This window comes from Mus caroli, unplaced genomic scaffold (genome assembly GCF_978045245.1).
Source record: "Mus caroli unplaced genomic scaffold, Mus_caroli_1 scaffold_4, whole genome shotgun sequence".
Lineage (NCBI taxonomy): Eukaryota > Metazoa > Chordata > Mammalia > Rodentia > Muridae > Mus > Mus caroli.
In genome coordinates this window covers 67,691,525-67,716,420 of record NW_028227259.1, presented here as the reverse complement: position 1 = coordinate 67,716,420, position 24,896 = coordinate 67,691,525, and the positions used below count along the sequence as shown (strand labels likewise).

Sequence of the window (24,896 nt, the reverse complement as noted above, 5' to 3'; positions counted from 1 at the left end):
GGGTTCTTATGTTTCCCAGTTTTTGCTGTGCAAACCTTGTTCCTTAATTTAAAACTCTTGGTTAAATAAAAATGGCTACAGCCAATTACTGGAGGGATTAGAGGCAGGTGGGGTTTGGAGTTACCTGTTTGAGTGGAGGAGGAGGAGGAAGAGGAGAAAGAAGGAAGAAGGAGAAGAGGAAGAGGAGGAAGGAGAAGAGGAGGAGGAGGAAAGAGAAGAGGAGGAGGAGGAGGAGGAGAGAGGGAAGGCACCATGGGGGAAGATGAACCATGAGCATATGGTCAGGAGAAACAGCAATTATCTGGGGTACACTGCTGGGAAGGCGGCCAGGCCAGCAGTTAGCAAAGCAGATTAGGGGTTAGCCCCAGTAATTGTCAAAGCCAAGTAAAATAACCATAGGAACTTTTACTGAACCTGGGGCTCACCAGCTGGCCGGGATGCCCCCAGCTCCCATCTGGGATTACAGGCAAGTGTTACCCTGCCTGGCTTTTGTTGTTGTTGTTAAACACGGTGCAAGGAATCCAAACTCAGGTCCTCAAAGCACTCATTGAACCATATCGCTGGTCCCAGAGAACTGTTTAAAAGTATATTTTTTTATGAATTAACAGCAAATATTTGATTTCTATTTCATAGACCTATATACTTGGGGCTGCATAAAAACGTCTCAGGCAAAGAAGGGGCTGCAGACGATCAATGTTTACGAGGCTCTTCCCTGACACTTGTTTATTTGCAGTTCTCAGTACAGTGACTTGCATGGGGCATTGTATTTGAACTGCCTTCCTCGGAGCAACCACCCCCTCCGCTGGAGTCAATTAGCTCTGAAACGGCATTAAGATCCACTCAGAGCTCCTTCATCAGCTTAGGCGACCGATTCGGGCTCTGGGAGGCTCGCTCAGTTTCTGAATCTACTGACAGATAAAAGAAAAGCTTCGGAAGGGAAGCTGGGTGGCTGATTGAAGACTTTCTTTCATCAGCCCAGGGCTTCACAGTCAGCAAGATCCCCGAGTAGGAATGTCTAATTTGGGTCCAATTATATCAACCCACCTAGGGACACCTCCTGACAAGAAGAGTTAGTCTCTTGCCCAGGACCCTGCTCAATTAGGGGACTCTAAATGAAGATTTTTGGAACCCTCTATTTTTAGCTCACACTCTTTACTGTTACTTCCTTTTGAACTCCTCACAGGGATCTCACTCACTAGTGTAAGCTAAACCTCTCAGGATTTGACAGGCCGGCCCTGCTTGAACACAATCAGGGTTGCAGATGCCTAACAGAGAGCCTTGGCTGTTGGGATCAGCGGGGGAGGCTACTTGGGTGCTTGATGAGAGCATACACTCAGGTTACTATTGGGGACGCTTTTGAGCTGTTAGGGGCTGGCTGTGTTAGGTTAGGGGTCAGAGCACACGCGAACAGCCTCACGGTTATGTGACACTGCCAAAGCAAGCCTCTGACTGATCCAGCCAGAGCTAACTCAAGTCAGATAAAGTAGGAGAATTTGTTACAAAAAAATCCCAGAGAGACATAGCAGTCAGCCTTCTGAATAGCCCAAGGGCTTCCAGGGATGCCTGTGTCTGCTCTCCTGGGCAATGTACTAAGATTCTGGGATGTCCATTTTGGTATACAGACTTTTCTTTTTTCTCCCCTCCCACTCCCCTTCCTTCCTCTCCCTTCCTCTTCCCTTCCTTTTTGGAGACAGGGGTTCCCTGTGTGGTCCTGGCTGTCCTGAATCTTGCTCTGTAGACCAGGCTGGCCTTGAACGCTGGGATCCACCTGCCTCTGCCTCCTGAGTGCTGGAATTAAAGGCGTGCACCACCACTGCCCACAACATTTTTTACTTTTAATTTACATGCTAAAAAAAAAAATCAACCTTGCCACTTAATTACATCCTAGACCTGGGTTCACTGCATATATATTTTAACTTTTAAGACAATTAAAACTTTTGTGTGTGTCTGTGTAGGGAACCACAGACTAGCTACATCAGACCCCCCTGGAGCTGGAGGTACAGTGGGTCTGAGCTGCCAGAGATGGATGCGGGGAACTCAACCTGGGTCCTCACCAAGAGCAGCACATATCCTAACCACTGAGCCATCTCTCCAGCCCCATGCATTTACTTTTTAGGGGGGGAAATGTGGCAATTTTAAATCAAGAATGACTAAGAAGAAATATATCCAAAGAGCTTTTACCTGAAGAACAGAAAATGTTAAAGATTTATTTGTGTGTGTGTGTGTGTGTGTGCCACATGTGGGTAGGTTTCTGGGGAGGCTGGATGAAGGCATCTGATCCTTGGGTGCTGGGAACCAAACCCAAGTCCTTTAGAAGAACAGCAAGTACTTTTAACCACTGAGCATCTCTCCAGTCCCCAAATAGAAAAGTACTAATTGAGGAATTAGATTAGAAATAAAAGAGTATGTTTTTGGCATAATAATCCTTCATGATTCCATTGTATGAGAATAATACAGAATTATATAAAAATGCTTTTTTAAAAAAGTAAATATAACCACAGACTAGCATTTTTTCAAATTCTAATATTTTAAATTTGGAATATATCTTAATAAATATCAAGAAAACCTGTCCAGCTGCAGTGGTGTCAGTGCCTGTATCAGTTTATGTCTGAAAACAAATGACTACACCCTCTGCAGCTGTGCGCTTTGGGGCAGTGACCACAGCTGGACGTTAATTTAAAACGGACAATTGAATATTTCTAAAACTACTTTTTATGCAGCACAGAAATAAAAACGATACAGTCTGCCAATGAAGAATATTGGCAGCCAAGATGACTTCACAGTTAAGAATACTAGAATGGACACAGAGGCAGACAGCTTCTGGGACAGGCGGGAGCCACAGAGCCGCTGAGGCAGCACCCTTTTGGGGCCACAGACATCCGGCACCCTCCCAGCCGGAGGACAGTGACCTGCCCTGCAGGGAGCGCCATCTTGGCTCCGGGACTCCGCCGAACTTAGTCTGTACAGGTTAGACTGAGGACCACAGAGGCAGACAGCTTCTGGGACAGGCGGGAGCCACAGAGCCGCTGAGGCAGCACCCTGTTGGGGCCACAGACATCCCGCACCCTCCTAGCTGGAAGACAGTGACCTGCCCTGCACAGGAGCCCTCTGCCTCAGGAGCAGGGAGCACATCTTGGATCCAGGACTCCACTGAACTTAGGAACTTAGTCTGCACAGCTGAGAGTGTGCACCACAGAAGCCTACAGCTTCTGTGACCTGCCAAAGCAACATAGCATCTGGGAAAGGTCCTGTTTTCCGCCTTCTTCTTCGGCCAGGAGGAGGTCCAAACGCCAGATATCTGTACACCTTCCCTTTAAGAGGAAAGCTTGTCAGCAGGGAGTGCTCTAACCACTGAAACTCAGAGGAGAGAGCCTGTCTCCCAGGTCTGCTGACAGAGGATCCTCAGAATCACCAGAAGAACAACCTCTGAACAGAGACAACTATAACAACTCCAGAGATTACCAGATGGCGAGAGGTAAAGGTAAGAATCTTACTAACAGAAATCAAGACCACTCACCATCATCAGGACCCAGCACTCCCACTTCGCCCAGTCCAGGGCACCCCAACACACCTGAAAAACTAGACCTGGATTTAAAAGCATATCTCATGATGATGGTAGAGGACATCAAGAAGGACTTTAAAGAACTACAGGAGAACATGGCTAAAGAGTTACAAGTCCTTAAAGAAAAACAGGAAAACACATCCAATCAGATGATGGAAATGAACAAAACCATACTAGACCTAAAAAGGGAAGTAGACACAATAAAGAAAACCCAAAATGAGGTAACACTGGAGATAGAAACCCTAGGAAAGAAATCTGGAACCATAGATGCAAGCATCAGCAACAGAATACAAGAGATGGAAGAGAGAATCTCAGGTGCAGAAGATTCCATACAGAACATCGGCACAACAATCAAGGAAAATGGAAAATGCAAAAAGATCCTAACTCAAAACATCCAGGAAATACAGGACACAATGAGAAGACCAAACCTACGGATAATAGGAGTGGATGAGAATGAAGATTTTCAACTCAAAGGACCAGCAAACATCTTCAACAAAATTATAGAAGAAAACTTCCCAAATCTAAAGAAAGAGATGCCCATGAACATACAAGAAGCCTACAGAACTCCAAATAGGCTGGACCAGAAAAGAAATACCTCCCGACACATAATAATCAGAACAACAAATGCACTAAATAAAGATAGAATACTAAAAGCAGTAAGAGAAAAAGGCCAAGTAACATATAAAGGCAAGCCTATCAGAATTACACCAGATTTTTCACCAGAGACTATGAAAGCCAGAAGATCCTGGACAGATGTTATACAGACATTAAAAGAACACAAATTCCAGCCCAGGCTACTATACCCAGCCAAACTCTCAATTAACATAGATGGAGAAACCAAAGTATTCCACGACAAAACCAAATTCACACATTATCTCTCCAGGAATCCAGCCCTTCAAAGGATAATAACAGAAAAAAACCAATACAAGGACAGGAACCACGCCCTAGAAACAACAAGAAGGTAATCCCTCAACAAACCTAAAAGAAGACAGCCACAAGAACAGAATGCCAACTTTAACAACAAAAATAACAGGAAACAACAATTACTTTTCCTTAATATCTCTTAATATCAATGGACTCAACTCCCCGATAAAAAGACATAGACTAACAAACTGGCTACACAAACAAGACCCAACATTTTGCTGCTTACAAGAAACTCATCTCAGAGAAAAAGATAGACACTACCTCAGAATGAAAGGCTGGAAAACAATTTTCCAAGCAAATGGTCTGAAGAAACAAGCTGGAGTAGCCATTCTAATATCAGATAAGATTGACTTCCAACCCAAAGTCATCAAAAAAGACAGGGATGGGCACTTCATACTCATCAAAGGTAAAATCCTCCAAGAGGAACTATCAATCCTGAATATCTATGCTCCAAATACAAAGGCAGCCTCATTCATTAAAGAAACTTTAGTAAATCTCAAAGCACACATTGCACCTCATACAATAATAGTGGGAGACTTCAACACACCACTTTCACCAATGGACAGATCATGGAAACAGAAACTAAACAAGGACACAGTGAAACTAACAGAAGTTATGGAACAAATGGATCTGGCAGATATCTACAGAACATTTTACCCTAAAACAAAAGGATACACCTTCTTCTCAGCACCTCATGGTACCTTCTCCAAAATTGACCACATAATTGGGCACAAAACAGGACTCAACAGATACAAAAACATTGAAATTGTCCCATGCATCCTATCAGATCACCATGGACTAAGGCTGATCATCAATAACAAAATAAATAATAGAAAGCCAACATTCACGTGGAAACTGAACAACACTCTTCTCAATGATACGTTGGTCAAGGAAGGAATAAAGAAAGAAATCAAGGACTTTTTAGAGTTCAATGAAAATGAAGCCACAACATACCCAAACTTATGGGACGCAATGAAAGCATTTCTAAGAGGAAAACTCATAGCTCTGAGTGCCTCCAAAAAGAAACTAGAAAGAGCACACATTAGCAGCTTGACAACACACCTAAAAGCACTAGAACAAAAGGAAGCAAATTCACCCAAGAGGAGTAGACGGCAGGAAATAATCAAACTCAGGGGCGAAATCAATCAAGTGGAAACAAGAAGAACTATTCAAAGAATCAACCAATCAAGGAGCTGGTTCTTTGAGAAAATCAACAAGATAGATAAACCCTTAGCCAGACTAACTAGAGGGCACAGGGAAAGTATTCTAATTAACAAAATCAGAAATGAAAAAGGAGACATAACAACAGATCCTGAAGACATCCAAAACACCATCAGATCCTTCTACCAAAGGCTATACTCAACAAAACTGGAGAACCTGGATGAAATGGAGAAGTTCCTAGACAGATACCAGGTACCAAAGTTGAACCAAGATCAGGTTAATGATCTAAACAACCCTATATCCCCCAAAGAAATAGAAGCAGTCATTAATAGTCTCCCAACCAAAAAAAGCCCAGGACCAGATGGGTTTAGTGCAGAGTTCTATCAGACCTTCAAAGAAGATCTAATCCCAGTTCTTCACAAACTATTCCACAAAATAGAAACAGAAGGTACTCTACCCAACTCATTCTATGAAGCCACAATTACTCTGATACCTAAACCACAAAAAGACCCAACAAAGATAGAAAACTTCAGACCAATATCCCTTATGAATATTGATGCAAAAATCCTCAATAAAGTTCTTGCTAACCGAATCCAAGAACACATCAAAACAATCATCCATCCTGACCAAGTAGGTTTCATCCCAGGGATGCAGGGATGGTTCAATATACGGAAATCCATCAACGTAATCCAGTATATAAACAAACTCAAAGACAAAAACCACATGGTCATCTCGTTAGATGCAGAAAAAGCATTTGACAAGATCCAACACCTATTCATGATAAAAGTCTTGGAAAGATCAGGAATTCAAGGCCCATACCTAAACATGATAAAAGCAATCTACAGCAAACCAGTAGCCAACATCAAAATAAATGGTGAGAAGCTTGAAGCAATCCCTCTAAAATCAGGGACTAGACAAGGCTGTCCACTTTCTCCATACCTATTCAACATAGTACTTGAAGTCCTAGCCAGAGCAATTCGACAACAAAAGGAGATCAAAGGGATACAAATTGGAAAAGATGAAGTCAAAATATCACTTTTTGCAGATGATATGATAGTATATATAAGTGACCCTAAAAATTCCACCAGAGAACTCCTAAGCCTGATAAACAGCTTCGGTGAAGTAGCTGGATATAAAATTAACTCAAACAAATCAATGGCCTTTCTCTACACAAAGAATAAACAGGCTGAGAAAGAAATTAGGGAAACAACACCCTTCTCAATAGTCACAAATAATATAAAATATCTTGGCGTGACTCTAACTAAGGAAGTGAAAGATCTGTATAATAAGAACTTCAAGTCTCTGAAGAAAGAAATTCTAGAAGATCTCAGAAGATGGAAAGATCTCCCATGCTCATGGATTGGCAGGATCAACATTTTAAAAATGGCTATCTTGCCAAAAGCAATCTACAGATTCAATGCAATCCCCATCAAAATTCCAACTCAATTCTTCAATGAATTAGAAAGTGCAATCTGCAAATTCATCTGGAATAACAAAAAACCTAGGATAGCAAAAACTCTTCTCAAGGATAAAAGAACCTCTGGTGGAATCACCATGCCAGACCTAAAGCTTTACTACAGAGCAATTGTGATAAAAACTGCATGGTACTGGTATAGTGACAGACAAATAGACCAATGGAATAGAATTGAAGACCCAGAAATGAACCCACACACCTACGGTCACTTGATCTTCGACAAGGGAGCTAAAAACATCCAGTGGAAGAAAGACAGCATTTTCAACAAATGGTGCTGGCACAACTGGTTGTTATCATGTAGAAGAATGCGAATCGATCCATTCCTATCTCCTTGTACTAAGGTCAAGTCTAAGTGGATCAAGGAACTTCACATAAAACCAGAGACACTGAAACTTATAGAGGAGAAAGTGGGGAAAAGCCTTGAAGATATGGGCACAGGGGAAAAATTCTTGAATAGAACAGCAATGGCTTGTGCTGTAAGATCGAGAATTGACAAGTGGGACCTCATGAAACTGCAAAGCTTCTGCAAGGCAAAAGACACCATCAATAAGACAAAAAAACCACCAACAGATTGGGAAAGGATCTTTACCTATCCTAAATCAGATAAGGGTCTAATATCCAATATATATAAGGAACTCAAGAAGGTGGACTCCAGAAAGTCAAATAACCCCATTAAAAATGGGGCTCAGAATTGAACAAAGAATTCTCACCTGAAGAATACCAAATGGCAGAGAAGCACCTGAAAAAATGTTCAACATCCTTAATCATCAGGGAAATGCAAATCAAAACAACCCTGAGATTCCACCTCACACCAGTCAGAATGGCTAAGATCAAAAATTCAGGTGACAGCAGATGCTGGCGAGGATGTGGAGAAAGAGGAACACTCCTCCATTGTTGGTGGGACTGCAAGCTTGTACAACCACTCTGGAAATCAGTCTGGCGGTTCCTCAGAAAATTGGACATAGTACTACCGGAGGACCCAGCAATACCTCTTCTGGGCATATATCCAGAAGATGTCCCAACCGGTAAGAAGGACACATGCTCCACTATGTTCATAGCAGCCCTATTTATAATAGCCAGAAGCTGGAAAGAACCCAGATGTCCCTCAACAGAGGAATGGATACAGAAATTATGGTACATTTACACAATGGAGTACTACTCAGCTATTAAAAAGAATGAATTTATGAAATTCCTAGCCAAATGGATGGACCTGGAGGGCATCATCTTGAGTGAGGTAACACAATCACAAAGGAACTCACACAATATGTATTCACTGATAAGTGGATATTAGCCCAAAACTTAGGATACCCAAGATATAAGATACAATTTGCTAAACGCATGAAACTCAAGAAGAATGAAGACCAAAGTGTGGACACTGTGCACCTTCTTAGAATTGGGAACAAATCACCCAGGGAAGGAGTTACAGAGACAAAGTTCGTAGCTGTGATGAAAGGATGGACCATCTAGAGACTGCCGTATCCAGGGATCCATCCCATAATCAGCTTCTAAACGCTGACACCATTGCATACACTAGCAAGATTTTGCTGAAAGGACCCAAAGATAGCTGTCTCTTGTGAGACTATGCAGGGGCCTAGCAAACACAGGAGTGGATGCTCACAGTCAGCTATTGGATGTATCACAGGGCTCCCAATGGAGAAGCTAGAGAAAGTACCCAAGGAGCTAAAGGGATCTGCAACCCTATAGTTGGAACAACATGATGAACTAACCAGTACCCCGGAGCTCTTGTCTCTAGCTGCATATGTATTGAAAGATGGCCTAGTCGGACATCACTGGAAAGAGAGGCCCATTGGACTTGCAAACTTTATATGCCCCAATATAGGGGAATGCCAGGGCCAAAAGAATGGGAATGGGAGGGTAGGGAAGTGGGGGGCGGTATGGGGGACTTTTGGGATAGCATTGGAAATGTAATTGAGGAAAATATGTAATAAAAAAAAACAGTGAAAAAAAAAAGAATACTAGAATGTCCTAAATTACTCAAGCAGATCGGGGGACCCCAAAGCTACGAGGAGCCCCAGATCCATGCATCCTGTGGCATCACGAAGGCAGTGGCCACTGTCCTCAGGACAGCTTCTGTCTCAGCCATCACCACTGCTCAGTTTTCGTCCATATGCAAGTCTATTCATGAAAGGAAAAATTCTACACCTTTAAGTTATGGGTTGAAGTTGCTCCTGCCCTCCATATGTTGGAACTTAACTGCCGCTGTGAAGGCAGTCAGGAAGGGGAGGTAGCAACGTTAAGTCACTGGAGCCATGAGTCAGAGGTGGAAGGGAACACTCTCTTTCTCTCCTATTCTTTAACCTTCCATAGTATAAAAATCCAAGAACAAGCCTTACCCAAACGCAGGTGACTCTGACTTGGGTTTCTCGGCCTCTACATCTATGAGAAGGTTCTTTTTAAAAAAGATTATTTTAAATTATGTGTAATTGGGTATGTGAGTATGCGCACATGTGTGTGGATAACTGCAGAGTCCAGAGGTGAGAAGTCGCCTGGAGCTGGACTTACAGATCGTTGTGAGCCACCCCAGCGTGGGTGCTGGGAACCAAACTTGGGTCCTTTGGAGGAGTGCTCTTAAGTGAGCTGTCTCCCTAGCCCGAAGCTTCTGGTTTTGATAAAGAACCTACTGTGGTGGTCTGAATATGCTTGGGAGTGGTGTTCTTAGGAGGTATGGCCTTGCTGGAGAAAATGTGTTACTGTGAACTTCGGAGGCTTCCTCCTATGCTCAGGCCCTGCCCACTGCAGAAGAGCGCTTCCTCCTGTCTGTCTGAGGATGCCAGTCTTTCCGGGTTGCCTTCAGATCAAGATGCAGAATTCGCAGCTCATTTCTCATTAACTCTACCCCCCACCCCCAACTCCCGCCATTACTGAAGAATAGCCTTCTAATCAGTGCCGGTTTGGAACTGTAGACATGCATCAGTTAGCCACTGATAAGAAGACAGAGCCAGGACTTACGTGAACTCCAGCTGGATGGCATACTCTTTGGATATGAAGGGTATCTGGTCCGGGGCCAGGCGCTTCGCCAGCTGCAGAGCGCTGTCCCAGTGCTGCAGGTCCCGCCGCATCTGTAGGAAAGACAAAGTCCTAAGGCCCAGGAAGGCTACATGCTTTTCAAAGTCACCACAGAGAGCCAGGCTTAGTAAAAGGAATCATATTTTTTTCTTAAATAAAGCTTTCTATTTACAAAGACACTGCTATAAAATACAGTCTGAAAGGCAGTACAAGAGTCTTCTAGACTTTACAAAATCTTTGTGCTCCTCTCAAAAGTCAATCCTATCTAATGAAAAAATATTTTTAGTATTTTCCCCAATAATGAGAAATTAAAGCTAATATAATCAAGTAACTGAAATTTTCACCTTAGAAGGACACCAATAAAAAACTAGGAAACACTTTAGAAATGGCTTTCCTTTCTTCCTTCATTGGCGAGGCAGGGTTTTGCTATGTATCCCTGGCTGGCCTGGAACTCACTATGTAGCCCAAGCTGGCTTTGAACTTGCTGCAACCTTCCTGTGTCTGTTTCCTGCTGGGATTACAGACATGAGCTGCTAACCTGGCTGGAATTGATGCACTTTCTCTTTTTCCTCTCTTTCTTTTTTTTAAAGTTACACTTATTTATGTCTGTGTGCATGAGCATACGTGTGTTACAATGTGTGGAGGTCAGAGGACAACTTGCGAGAGTCAGTTTTCTCCTTGTATCACGTGGGTGGTTCTGGGGCTCAAGGCTTGGTGGCCAGAACCTTACCAGGGGAGTCATCTTTCTGGCCCCTGATATGGGTTCTTAGGTAATTTGAAGCTGTGCTGCAACATGAATAACAGAGAATACAACGTAGAAAGCCTCTTTCTTCCTGGATCCTGAGGTCTCTGACAAGTATTTGTCAAACAATCCCAAATACACCAGGTCACAACTGAAGGATCGGTGCAGTTCATTCGTCACTGACTTAGACTGTAGAAAATCCCTAACTAACCTTTCCAAGTGTGAGTTTCTTACCAGGTTCTGGTCTAGACCATGGGCTTATTTTATTTCTTACAGCTCTCTTTTGCAATATTCTGTGTCCATTTCAGAGATGCAGAAGTGGAAGCAAAGACTGGCCAGGTCTTATACCAGGCTACAAGGCCAGGAAGGGAGAGCAGGAGGGACATGGGGCTCTCTTTACCTGAATGACCTGATGTGCTAAGTGAGGCTGAAGGAACTGTAGCGTGCCACTAGCTGTCCATTCTGAACCATCACCTCAGAGCCTCTACGAAGCTAATGGTACTTGTGCAACTATTACACAATATTATGTTTATATTATATATTACAAAAGTAATATTATATTATAAATAAGTAAATATTATATATTATAAAAGATGGATGCAATTTAATTTTAATATCTTTGAGAAAAGATGACCAGAAGTTCAGAGTCTGTTTGTTTGCTTATTTCTGGCTACTACTAGTTATGTAAATTACTTCTAATTAATTGCACTCTAAACCCATTTTCTTGCCCAATACCCTGAGGGATGGGCATTATTACCCACACTTTAAAGAAGAAGGAACTAAGCTGAGGGAGGTTAAAGCCCAAGGTCACAAACAGGTAGAATCTGAATCCAGATTTACCTCATAAGTCTGCGTCCCCCGCCCCCCAGCCGCCAACCAAACAGTCTGCTATGTATCCCTGGCTAACCTGGGACCTGTTATTTGGACCAGGCTGACTTGGAACTATAGCACTCCTCTTGCCTTTGCCTCTGCCTCTGCCTCTTGAGTGCTGGGTTGTCAGGAAGTCTATGCCCATCAACTGGTAGTCTGTGTCTGCAGGCCTCCCTTCCCCTCCGACTTGGAACTTAGCCCCACGTTCTGCTCAGCTCCCTGTCTGCAGGAACTAGAAGATCAATGTGCTTCAAGGTACTCATGTGGGAAATAGAGGAAATAACAGCACTAGATAGATGCAGGTCAGGGGTTTAGAACGGCACTTGGCAACAGGACCAATCAATAAACGACATCTACGTTTCTTTTTTATGGGTTTGTAAGTTATACAGTCTTTTCTCTTTGGACACATTTAGACTTTGAATTATTTAGCAATGCTACACCACTATGCCTTTTTTATACCTCCACTGAATGCAGGATGAAAGTGGTTTTGAAGTTAATGAGTACTCTGGGGCTCTGAGAGCCGAGTGTCTACACGTCGGGAGAGGAAGCCGGGCAGTGTCTGGCACTGCCAAGTCTGACTGGAGACAAGGGCACCTGCCCGCCCGTTCTCTTTGCTGTCATACCTCCAGGGCTGCCACAGGGCAGTTGGATGCCAGGTACAGGTCCTGGGCCAGGTTGAAGTCATTAGTGAACATGGCGAGATGTCCTGCCAAAAGATTGTAGTCCTCAATTCCCTACAAAGAAAACCAGTTGCGATGAGAAGAGATGTAAGGATTTTATTGTTCAAAGGCTTTGCTCGGTAGGAAGTATCAGTTGTTGGAATTGAGACTAAAATGTAAAATGCCGAATAAGCAGCACCTATACTGTGATCTAGTGAGTCCTAAAACACTGCATACCTTTATTTGTTCCAACGACATCACTGTGCCAACATCCCCCATTGTCCGGGACACTCGGATAGCAAACTCCACCTCCATGTGATGCAGACAGGCTTTGGCCAGCTCACTCCACGAAGTGCGGTCATTTAGCATCTTGCATATATCCCAAGCATCAGAAAACCTAGGATTGAGTGCACAGACTGAACCATAGCTCTGCTTGTCACCTACTAAGGAGTCTTTGGACAAGATGTCACCAGACATCACGTGCTAGAGAAATCCTCAATATGCTTCGTAACCTATAATTAGCACTTGCGAGTTATGAAACGCCACCCTTTTCTCTCGCCTTCCTGATGCTTGTGTGGGAGTGGATGCATGTGCCGTTGTGCGTGGCCATGGAGGCTGCAGGAAGACATAAAGCATCCTGCTCTGTTGCCTTCATCCCTTGAGACAGGGGCTTTGACTCAATGTGGATTCATGGTTTTGGAATAAGGCTGGCTAGGCAGTCCCAGCCACTCCTAGCTTTGTTTGTAGGTAGCAGGATCTGAACTCAGGTTCCCAGGCTGCTGCAGCCTCTCCCAGCTGCTTTCTCATCATCTTCTAGAGTCTGAATTTACTCTCTGTAATTAGCCCCTCCCCACCACCAATTAAATTATTTTTGTTCTCACTTAAATCTAATAGAACCAGCACTCTAGGCTGGGCATGGTGGCACACACCTTTAATTCCAGCACTTGGGAGGCAGAAGCAGGAGGAGCTCTGTGAGTTTGAGGCTAGCCTGGTCTACAAAGAGGACAGCCAGAGCTACCTAGAGATCATATCTCAAACAACAAAACAGGCTCCAGTACGCTAGCTCTACAAATGCAGACATTTCAGAGTTCAGCAAATAGATGTTCAGACGCAGATGTTATCTGTTGCCATTGCTTCCCGCCCTGTGTGTGTGTGTGTGTTTAGACAAATACAGAGTGATAGATGGAGAAAGAGGAAAAATAGGAATCTATAGAACAGTGTTTCTCAACTGTTTGTTGCAACCTCTTGGGGGTTGAACCACCTTTCACAGGGGTTTCATAAGCCCATCAGAAGGGCACATGCCTTTAATCCCAGCACTCAGGAGGCAGAGGCAGTTGGATCTCTGTGTTCAAGGTCAGCCTAGCCTACAAAATGAGTTCCAGGTCAGGGGCTCTTATACAGAGAAATCCCATCTCAAAGAGCCAACATCAACAACAACAAGCACAACAACAAAACAACAAAAAGAAAACAGGTATTTGTACTACAATTCATAACAGTAGCAAAATTATAAAGTTACAAAGTACTGACAAAGATAATTATGGCTGGGGACACCACCACATGAGGAGCTGTATTAAAGGGTCACAGCATTAGGAAGGTTAGAACCACTGCTCTAAAGATGATGGTTTTTTGGCAGGGCAAGTCTGAGGAGTTCACTGACCGGTAGGAAGTTATAAATACAAGTTTAAATTGAAGATAGATTTGTTTTATTTTGTTGACACAGGATCTTGCTATACAGGCCAGGCTGGTTGAAACCTTGACACCATCTCAAGCGCTGGGATTGCAGGGGCAAACCAGTCTCCTTGGCTACCAAGGACAGCTTACATTTCTGTTTGGTTTGAACTGGGGGGTGGGGGAGGGATGGATCCCAGGGCCCTGAGTGCTCTGTACTAAGCTGAAACCCAAGCCATGAAGACAGTGTTTGCAGCCAGCCTATATGGACGATGAAAGAGTCATGTGAGAAGAGTTAGCCACGAAGAACAGTAGGGACGCCTGAGGAACTAACTACTCAAGCCATGGCCAGAAGGATGACAGCCACAAGGAACTCCCAGTTGCCCTACATGAGAGGGGAAAAACAAGGAAAAAGGAATCTCAGGCAAGGCAAAAGTCAACTTCTCTGATGGTTTAATAGTTAGAACAGTAGTGGGGCTATTTGTGGCTCTGTGAATTTTCTTCATAGCAAAGCACTTACAGAAGCCACATCATGTAACAGCGCTTCCTTTAGACTCTACATGTGTCTTCATATCTACAGTCTTTATTGTGTGTGTATGTATGCGTATGTGCAAGCATGTTTGTGTATCTCAAGTGTGCATGTGTGTATGACACAGTAGGGGGAGGCCAGTGGACAGTCTTAGGTGTTGTTTCTCAAATGCCATCCACCCTTTCTTAGCTCTTGAGGCAAAGTCTACAATGGACCCACTCTTGCTACGCAGGCTGGGCTGACTGGTCAGAGAGCCCCAGCAATCCAGCTGTGCTGACGCCATTGCAGACAGCCTCTTTTCGGCGTGAGTTCTAGGAACTGAACTCAGGTCCTCATGCTTGCAAGGCAAGCACTTTAACCCAAGCTGCCTCTCCAGCCCCTCGAATCCATCATCTATTATCCATCATCCAAGCTGTGTATATCTACCGGATAGGCCATGAAGGCAAAGAGCCACTCTCCATCACTTCCACTCCTACCTACCGCTTGAGCAGCAGGGTCTGCGTCAGCATTTGCCTCAGGTCAGTTGGGTCCGTGTCTTTCATGCTGCCAAGGAAGCTGTGGGTGCTGAGGTAGATGGAGTTGATTTTCCCACTCTGTGTCTGGCAGGTCAGTTCTCCATTGTATAACAGCAAAGGCTTATGGGAGAAGGGAAGTTTGGTGCTGCCAGCCAAAATAACCTTGGATCCTGTATCAGAGAACAGACTGTTTAGTACCACAGGGGAATGCCTGGCACAAATATCAGAAAGCTTTCCACTTCACTGCAATGGAGATGCATTTCTCAGTAAAAGTGCAGTGCGTGACTGGTACCTTGGATGGTGTCCTTGTGAAATGCATATGTATACACCTTGTCATCATCATAGGCAATAAAGACACCTTTGTCCATTGGCCAGTTTTCCCAAAGAACACCTTTAATGGTTGGTGAGAAGTCTGGAATCTCATAGGTCGCATCATTAACCTACAAGATAGGATTCACCAATTTCTCTCACGTGTCTGTCATTACAAATGGCCTTGTTAAGAGGCTGCCTGCAGCTGCAGCAGGTGTGGCTTCCCGGCCCATCTCCAACCCAACATCACTCCCTCCCCAGCAGCTTGGAGAGCTTCTCTTTCTATTACTGGAAGGAAATCCCCAGAACTGGGCAAATCCAGGGTGTCATATACAACTGGACTAGTTTATATAAAAAAAAACAAACTCTAAGTTTAGACACAATGGCTCCAAGTTACTAAAATGCTGCTCAGGGTGTGTGGAACAACTTTCTTGTTGGTTTATTTCTGAGTCAGGACTTGAGCAGCTGAGGCTAGCCTGGGCTACATAACCCAATGCCATACAGTCTCCATGACAACGAAAACTTTCTGTGAGATGGATACTACAAACATTATAGAACGGCAGGTAAGTCTTCCTGACATTACTCGCTAACAGGATATCACAAAGAGAAAACGTTATTTGGTGAATACTTCACTAAAAGAAGTAAACAGATATAGTGGCACACACCTTTAATCCCTGCTCTGAGGCAGAGGCAGGTGGGTCACTGTGAGTTCAAGGCCAGAGTGGTCTATATAGAAGTGGAGAGACCCTGCCTCAGAAGCAGAGAAGACAGCAACCACCCCATTCTTCCTTTACTGCATAAAATCTGAGCCTCTTGAGGTTTTGTTTTGTTTCCTAGCACTGAGCCTGAGCCAGGGACGGAGCCTGCGAGTCGAGCCCTTCGCCAGCACTGAGCTACGCCTCAGCCCACAGGTTCCAGTTTTCCACACTTACAGGACAGTAAACAAATCCATCACTCTTCTCATCGATGAAAACCAATCTGGTTCCATTTGGATCGGGAAATAGCTTCTTCACACCAACAGGATGCCGGTAATCATTAACGAACTGCCAGTCTTCGATGAAGAAATAGTGAATGATGCCAGTCTAAGAAAACAAAAACAAAAAGAAAAAGAAAAAAACAAAAGAAAACCAAAAAACACAAGGTCTAATAAAGGAACTGTAAAAAACACTGACTTTCCACATAGAATTACCCAGAAGATAATCTTAAAAGAAACACATATTACTCTTGGTAAAGGGAGAGGCTAATGCATTTAATATATTTGGAAGGTACGGACTCTGGAGTAATAAAATGGGAATTCAGAAGTGATTCAATAATCTAGCGACTGTAATATGCTTAGTGGTATGTGGTCACAATCCATTTACAGATTTCCTACTTGCTAGGGAAACTTAAGAAAAAACCCAGCAGAACCCAATTAAACAACCACCGACCACATGGGCGGCTCGGCAGTCTGTGGCACCAACTCCACGGCAGGCTAGGTAGCCTTGTGAAAGGTTGTCCAAGGCATCTCTCATCCATCTACCTCGGGGAAATGTACACGAAGCAGACTCTTGCCTGCTCCAGGGCAGCTTGGAGCCATCCCACACACTTTCCTTAGTTTAGCTGTGAGTCTGGACCGCTGTGGTCCTGGCTCCTTGAGTCTAGGAAGGACCTGCAGGCTACAGACGATCACATGCTCATCTGGCTTGGCTGTGTGCACTGCTAGACCTTGCTGTCTCCCTACTCATGCACACAACCACATCCAAGCCAACTGATCTACTCAGGAGTACTGAGCGACCTGACAGGCCCCACTGGTGGAGTCTACAGAACACAGATGGAAAAAGTGTCTACATAATTCTAATAGATGGTTTCAGAGAGTTAAAGATGACTCACTCATTTCTTGGGGGCGAGTATTGCCTGATATGAAAACTAGACAAAAGTACTATAGACAACAAGAAACCAACACAACAGGGGCAAGCGGATCTCTGTGTGTTTGAGGCCATCTTGGTCTACACAGAATGTTTCAGGTCAGTCAGGGCTACATAGGAAGAGCCCACCTCAAACAAAAACTAAACAAAACAAAAACCTCCAAAACCTGAAACTGTAATACAACAGGGTTGGAGGGAGGCTCAGCAGTTAAGACCACTGGCTGCTCTTCTGGTGGACCTGGGTTCAAGTCCCAACACCAATGTGTGCCACAACTGTCTGTATCTCTAATACCAAGGAATCTGATATCCTCTTCTGGTCTCAGAGGCCACCAAGCACATACATGATACATAGAGATAACATGTAGACAAAGTACCCATACACATACGATTTAAATGAAAAAAAAATTAAAAAATAAAAACAAAAAAATATACCCCCCCAAAACTGATATTACATTTAAACCCAAATGTTAGCAAGATCTTAACTCTGTGAAAAAGAGAATACTTCAGCACACATGAAGGAAAGTCTGGTGCAACTAGCAGATAACTGAGTTGACAGAGTCCCACACGTCAGATTCGAGTCTACCCTTTGATTACACCATCAAAACTGCTTTAAATCACCAAGCACTCATACTGCTAGGTTCTACAAAAGTATATAAATGGCCAGTCACTTCTTCATTTGTATTGAATTCAATAAAAAGGAGGGAAAAATAGGAAGAGGATGGAGATTGTAAAGTAAGAATTAGAACTTGTCTATGCTCTCTGCCTTCCAGAAGCCAATACGTACATCAGTTCCGTAGATGAGGAAATCACTAGTTAGGGCGTGGCATAAAATCCGGCACTTATCATCCACTGCTGGAAAGAGCCGAGTCTCACGCTCTTCCTGAGCGTCCAACATTTCATTTTCTATCTAAAACATAAAGATGTTTCATTTAGGGGTTCATTGATTTATCTAAGTAAATCAGGTGTACAGCTAGGGAAAGTGTCTTTTTCTCAAGTTCAACTACTCCCTTAGGCCAGCTTATGCACAAAACAGCTGGCCCACGAGGGTGGCCCCGAGCATCCTTTATTTAGTGGGAGGTTTATGTGCAGCAGCTCAACTGCTGTCCAGCGGCCGATTTCCTTGGCTTCTCGAATATAAAGTCAGATATAGATGTGTGCACAGATACCCTGGTCTAGAATCCTGTCCTCACAGGTGCCGGTCTCTGGAACAGCTCAAGAGGCATAGTTTGGTGGATCCCTACGTGCAACATGGCCAGTTACAGCAGTGAGTGTGTTCTCACAGCTCATCTATAGTTCCATCTAGATGCAGATCATCAACCAGGTCGTTTTACTCCTTGGCCCCTGGCCAAGGGTCTTGGTAATGGGACATCAAATTTAGGCTTCCAGGATACGGGGGTGATACTTACCAAATGTAACTGGATTTTGCCTTCAAAGAGTGCAGCGGCGTAGTCAGAATGAAGGCAGATGCTGGCCACTGTTCCCAGATATTCCACATCTTTTAACTTTTTGACAACTGTAGCAATTTCAAAAACATTTAAACACACATTAAATTATAGGCAAAAATACTTCATTTATGCATTTGCAGGTGACTGTTCAATGTATATTCAGCAAGGATCGTCTGAACTAGACCTTCTTTAGCAACTCTAAAGAAAAGGACTCTTTTAGCTGCCAAATAAGTTTACTCTCCGGAGTTCCCTAGTGGCCCAAGAGGAACAAAACAATAACATATTTGTTTCACAAGCAAAACAAATCAGGCTTAAGTGGAAAGTTTAAGCTAGGAGAGTTTTCTACTTGATATGTCACTTCTTGGGCTTTTTATCTGACCCAGAGTTGGGGAGAAGAAAGACCACCTTCTTATATTCAGCATTATTCAGAGAACAAAACCAGGAAGGAATGGCCACTGTCAGTTATGCACTGTCCGCTTAGATGTGCCTCAACAGTGCCACTGTGTGGTGTGAGGTCACTCACTTAATGTCACCGCCTGTGCTTCATGATCCCTTTAAAGCAGTTTTATCTTCCAGATAGTCAAGTTCACAGGGTAGCTACAGTCCTTTAGCAAAGACAGAAAGGGACCTCAAAGCCAGGCCTCTGTAGTAGAAACTCTCATACCATGCTGTCTTTACTACAGGAGCAAAGAGCACACTCTGTTTAGAAGTCATGTAAAGATTTTAGAGTGGAAACAAAGCCATTTAAGTCAAGAAAGAGACGTCAGGATGAAGACGAGTGGAGGGCTCATGTTTAACCATCACTTCTAGAGCTTTCCAAAAGCCACAGAAAGAGGACGCTGTACAGGAAGACAACACATGGACTTAGACTTGCCATTTTCACCAAGGACATAAAACCAAGCCCGGTTATTCATCCCCACGGCCAGATGATAGAGCCCTACTGCGACAAAGGTGGGTTCCACATCCACAGAGACTGTGATTGGCGGCTCCTACAACACAGTATTGAACAGTAGTGAACTAGCCGTTACAGCCGTTTTGACTTGTAAACAAGGGACAGACCATATGATTCACATACTCCTTCAATGAGGTTGGCCACGGTGACCTCCAGGAGGGAGGTGAGATACGCAATCCTTGTGTGACAGGCGTCCCCGAGGATGGGCAGCTTGGTCAGGAAGACATGCAGTGAGCCTCTTTGCGTGGACAGCGCTAGCAACTGACCATCATCCGTCCAGGATAAGGTACCCAGCCCTAGAGCAAATTGTAAAAGAAACTGTCATCCGAAAATACAATATACTGCTGTAGGCAATCAAATAAACAGTTTCATGTAAAAGGCATCAAAACTTTAGATGCTGTCTTCCCTAAATCATCTTGCTATTTCACTATACACTAATAAGGGAATCCGGGTGCCAAGTCACTTCACTGTGGCTCAAACAAAACGTTCCATCCTTTGTACCTCTGGGGTCAGGGCAGTGTGCTCTAAGCCTCTGATGCGGAAGAGTCCTAACAACTTTTTAGTTGAGTAGTAGGACTTAACACAGTTCCTAAAGGAAGGGAACTACTTTAGGGCACTTCAGGCAAGGTGTTAATTTGATTCCTTCCAAAGGAACGCAAAGCACACAGCTATCACTATTCTTCACAACAACAACAACGACAAAATACGAACTGGCTTCAGCCAGGCCAATACCTTTATTCTCATCATCCAGATTAATTATAGCATACATGTCTCTCAGTTCTGTCAGATCATGGATTTTTATGCTGAAAGGTAAAGAAAAAAGGGCATAGATTTGTATTGGGTTCATTTTGGCATTTTTATACATTGTTTCTAGACACACACACACACACATACACACACCCTTCCAGACCCTGATTTGTATTGGGTTCATTCTGGCATTTTTATACGTTATTTCTAGGCACTCCCCCATCCCCTCCAGGCCCTGCTGTTGGATGCTCCCTCCACGTGCATGCGTATGTGAGTGAATGCGTGTGTGTGTGTGCTCTTTCTCTGCAGCTTCAGCTTGGAGTCAATGGCTTCTCCACGGCCCTCTATCTGGGCTCTAGAGCCCACTTTTAGGCTGCAGGCTGCTGTGAGTACTGGCTAGGAAAGGCTGGCAGACGAATGGAGGACTCTCTGCTGAGCTGGTGGTACACTGAAATCTGCTCTTGTCCTTTAATTGGCCTGTTACTACTTAGCTTCCAAAGCCCTTCAGTCTGTACACCTGTCCTGGTTTACAGTTGGATGGGAAAGAGGCAGGTGGAGTGTAATCTGAAATGTCCATTTTAGTTCTAAGATTGACTTCAAGCATAGTCCACTTTATTCTTTGGCTCTGAGGCATAGAACCTTTAGATGTCTTCTCTGTCCCACAGTCTCGCTATTTCACTATACATCATCACGAGACTGTGAGCGCTGACCATGTGAATACAGACAGGGCAACAGTGGACTTAAAGCCTTTTCTCATTGTAAACACGTTCAAAGAGCTCAAGAAAGTGTGTGTGTGTGTGTGGTGTGTGTGTGTGGGTCACATGCATGTCAGCCACAATGTTCTGCTGGTTCTCTTGAGCATCCCCCATATTTCCAGAAATATGTGACTCTAACTAACCAGTTATCGCCACATGTGGCAGCTTTGTTCAGAGTCTGTGACAAGGCCACACTGGTTAGATTATCCTTATGGTCACGAGCCTTAAATATCTCTTGCCCAACTTCCGGAAAGTGAGTAGAAATAGCCAAAAACGTCCCGCGGGAAAAGCCAATCATGATGTAGCCATCTCCATACCTAGGGCAGCAAAGCGATAATAGGATTAAAGAGGAGCTATCTCAGGCAAGATGACAAAAACCTAAATATGATAAAATATAACTCATCAAGGCCCTATTGTGTATCAGACAACACGCTAGGTGGTGTTAAACATAAGTTCACAGACTACAATGAAAAAAAAAAGCCATATACAGAATACAAGGTTCTGGATGGACTTAAACATAATAGGCAAGCAAAAAACCTACACATTTCCCCCTATAATTAGCTTTTTGTACATACCAACTATAGCAGACGATATTGCCATAGGCTTGCTGAAACTCCAGATCCACCGGGTTATCTGGTTCATTCAGATGAAAAAGAAACAGCATTTTCTTGCCAACCACTGCACTTATCTACCAGAAAAGACCAGGAGACAGGAGGAGAGAGTTACTCGGCATTTCATGAGAAGACCGACAAACAAGTCTGACAGCTAAACCCCATTGTGAACAGTGAGCCAAAGCTGGATGTGTTAAATGCTAACATTAGTATAAAACGTAACCAACAAAACTAGCAAAAAAACCATTTACTGATGTACAGTGTGGCAGAGGTCTTTGGCTTTATGTATTTTCAGTGTGCTCTTGGAGCTGTACAGTCTTTTGACGTCTCTGTACCTCTTCTCAGATCCTGTGCTGTTTAGGAGAGTGACTCGGGCATACTTTTGCTACAGCTGAATTAGCTTTGGCAGTATAGACGCTTTCATTCTAAGAGACCGCTTGGCTTGGGAGGCAGCGAGGTGAGGTGTGCATTCCCGAGAGTATGCTGGATGTGAGGCGTGCGTTCCTGAGGGGTCAACTGGAGGTGAGGGGTGCATTCCTGAGGGCACACTGGCTCATTTTAGCATCACTTTCCACCCGATGTGCCTGTGCGGCTCAAGTGGGATCCCTGTGTTACTCACGCAACAGGAGAGCAAACTACAGTTGACGCAGGAGGACACCCTAATGTCAGGAAGGGCGACGTGGATTCTTACTTATGGTAGAGATGTCACCTTGCTGTATTTCCTGGACTCTAAAATGTTATCAGGTACAGCAGCATCAATTTAAAACATAGCCTTTCAGGAAATAAAGAAACATCACCTCCTTCCATATTTTCGTGTTGATTATGAAAATTATTAGGACTCTAGAATGTTACAATCCAGCAAGGAAATTGTACCTGTTACAGAAATATAAGCTATGATTTTCAGAGCTCTGTTTACCATCTGCCAATGTGAAAAAAATTTTTTTCTTAAATCACACAGATATCAGAGTTTCCATTCTTAAAGGGACCGCTATGTTTTGCTGGCACAGGAATGGGCACAGCAGCCTCAGCCATAGCAGGAAATGCCCTCAGCTGCTGGCATGGGAGGCAGCAGCAATGGCAAACACAAATGTTCCACGGCTCACCTTGATTAAAGGAACAATAAGTGTATCAAAGGCCGAGCCAGAGGAGAACTAGCAAAGGCTTTGGGTGTGGGCTTGAGTTCGGACGCTTACTGTGTTCTCAGCAGAAGAAACTCGCTCATCTGTCTTGCTTGCGGAGAACTTGATGTCGCTTGGCTCTGATTTCACTGCTGTCTACAGGGGCGAGAAGATCATCACTGTGAACAATCTCAGGTCACTCTCCACAGGCTGGAGCTCAGTGACAGGACACATGCTAGATGTGTCTCAAGCCCCAGTTTCAGTTCACAATGCCTCCCCTCTCTAAAAACAAACCTTAGAGATTCATTCCAGGTATTAATAAAACATGATGCTTGCTTCTATCTATGACTAATTTTGGTCTGTGGACCTGAGAATCCTACTGTCCCAAATACCTAGAAATTCTGGATGGAACAGAACATGTACTCTTTAAAGGAGACAGTTAAGCTCAAGGAAGAATTGACGGAGATCAGCAGGTATCACCCTGAAAGCAGAGAGGGTGTGAGCATGCTCAGGCTGCAGCTCTGGCACAGTTGGGGTGGGGAGGGGAAGAGGGGGGGTACCCAGCAGGGAAGCCTACTTCATAGCTGGTGGTCTGGTCAGAAAAAACAATATTCATTTCAAACTTGTAGCCCTTGACCTGCTTTTCCTTATTAATGGCCTGGGGTTCCTGCTTACACACTGAGGAGTCTGGGAGTTCTAAGGGGAGACATTTATATAAAAAGCTGAAGGAGCCAGGTCCATCATACCCTGAAGGACTGAGCCAAATGCTCCAAGTCTGGCAAACTCTGACGAACATGAGCTTAAAGTTCAAAATAATATCATCCGCAGAGGAACAAGAGACATCGAGAGTCCCCAAAACACAACCATGAGAGCCAGAGCAAGGGAGATTATATAATAAAACAGAGACAGGAGGCTACTCATAAAAATGGGAAAGGCCATGTTAAAAAGTACTGGGACACTGACCTTTTATTTTTCAATACTTTTTTTTTTTAAGATTTATTTTATGTGTGTGATTTTGCTTGCATGTATGTTCACACACCATGTGTGTGCCTGGTGCTTGCCCTCAGTCCTAAGAGGGCGTTGAAACTGGAGTTATAAAACACTGTAAACTTCCATGTGGACGCTGGGAATTGAACCCCAGCCCTCGACAAGGGCAAGTGCTCGTGACTGCTGAGCCATCTCTGCAGCCGCAGACTGTACTCGTGTGCTGTAGGAGACTTATTTTGCTGGGTGAAGGTCTGGAAATGGTATTGTTTGGCTGGTACCGCGTGTATAGTTTTGTCAGCTTTTTTCAAAGGTCCATCCTGAAGGGTCATATCATTTTTATCTACAGCTTCCCCAATAGAACAAGTGGTCATGCCAAATGTCACCTCTCAGTGTGGCTCTCATATTCTGTAATACTGTTTCATCATTACCGTGTGTCAATTATTTTATACATGTGTACATTGCCTTTCTAGATATTTCAAGCAGAATTTTAAAAAAACTACCAAGTATTTTCTAAAAGCAAAATGTAGAATTATCACACTTTAAGACTTCCAGGAGGTCGAGGAAGGTCCAAGGATGGTCATGTGTTTAAAACCAGCCTGGGTTCTGTAATGAGTTCCAGGCCAGCCTGAGCTACAAAGGGAGGCCTTGTCTCAAATGCAAAGGATAATGGCCTGGGGTGCAGCTCAGGGTTAGGGCGCTGGCACAGTACACAGCTCTAGGTTCAATCCCTAAAGCTGCATAACCAAGACAAGACAGAACCACCAGAGCAGTCTCTAGCCACCAGAGCAAGATATATGCTGAGCAGGGTGAGCAGAAGTGACAGAGGGGTGATTTTCTGAACCACAACAGACACACAGCAGCAGAGACAAGACGTGCGCAGTGTGCTTTGCCTACAAGTGACACTTTCCGTGGTATGCCTACTTTGGGAAGGAGACTT

The 24,896-nt window shown here is 44.0% G+C and overlaps 1 protein-coding gene across 1 annotated transcript in view; it reads right to left on the bottom strand.

Annotated features, from left to right (window-relative positions):
* Wdr19 (WD repeat domain 19) overlaps positions 1–24,896 on the bottom strand; it is a 73,250-nt gene that overhangs the window by 22,406 nt on the left and 25,948 nt on the right. Inside the window, exons 7-20 of the mRNA XM_021163489.2 lie at positions 23,048–23,128; positions 21,819–21,931; positions 21,387–21,560; positions 20,474–20,544; positions 19,865–20,037; positions 19,664–19,778; positions 18,751–18,857; positions 18,129–18,251; positions 16,373–16,522; positions 15,424–15,571; positions 15,097–15,301; positions 12,657–12,816; positions 12,384–12,494; positions 10,092–10,201 (exon numbers count right to left, since the gene is read on the bottom strand). Coding sequence (XP_021019148.1) covers positions 10,092–10,201; positions 12,384–12,494; positions 12,657–12,816; positions 15,097–15,301; positions 15,424–15,571; positions 16,373–16,522; positions 18,129–18,251; positions 18,751–18,857; positions 19,664–19,778; positions 19,865–20,037; positions 20,474–20,544; positions 21,387–21,560; positions 21,819–21,931; positions 23,048–23,128 — 1,841 coding nt within the window. The remainder of the gene's footprint in view (positions 1–10,091; positions 10,202–12,383; positions 12,495–12,656; positions 12,817–15,096; positions 15,302–15,423; positions 15,572–16,372; positions 16,523–18,128; positions 18,252–18,750; positions 18,858–19,663; positions 19,779–19,864; positions 20,038–20,473; positions 20,545–21,386; positions 21,561–21,818; positions 21,932–23,047; positions 23,129–24,896) is intronic.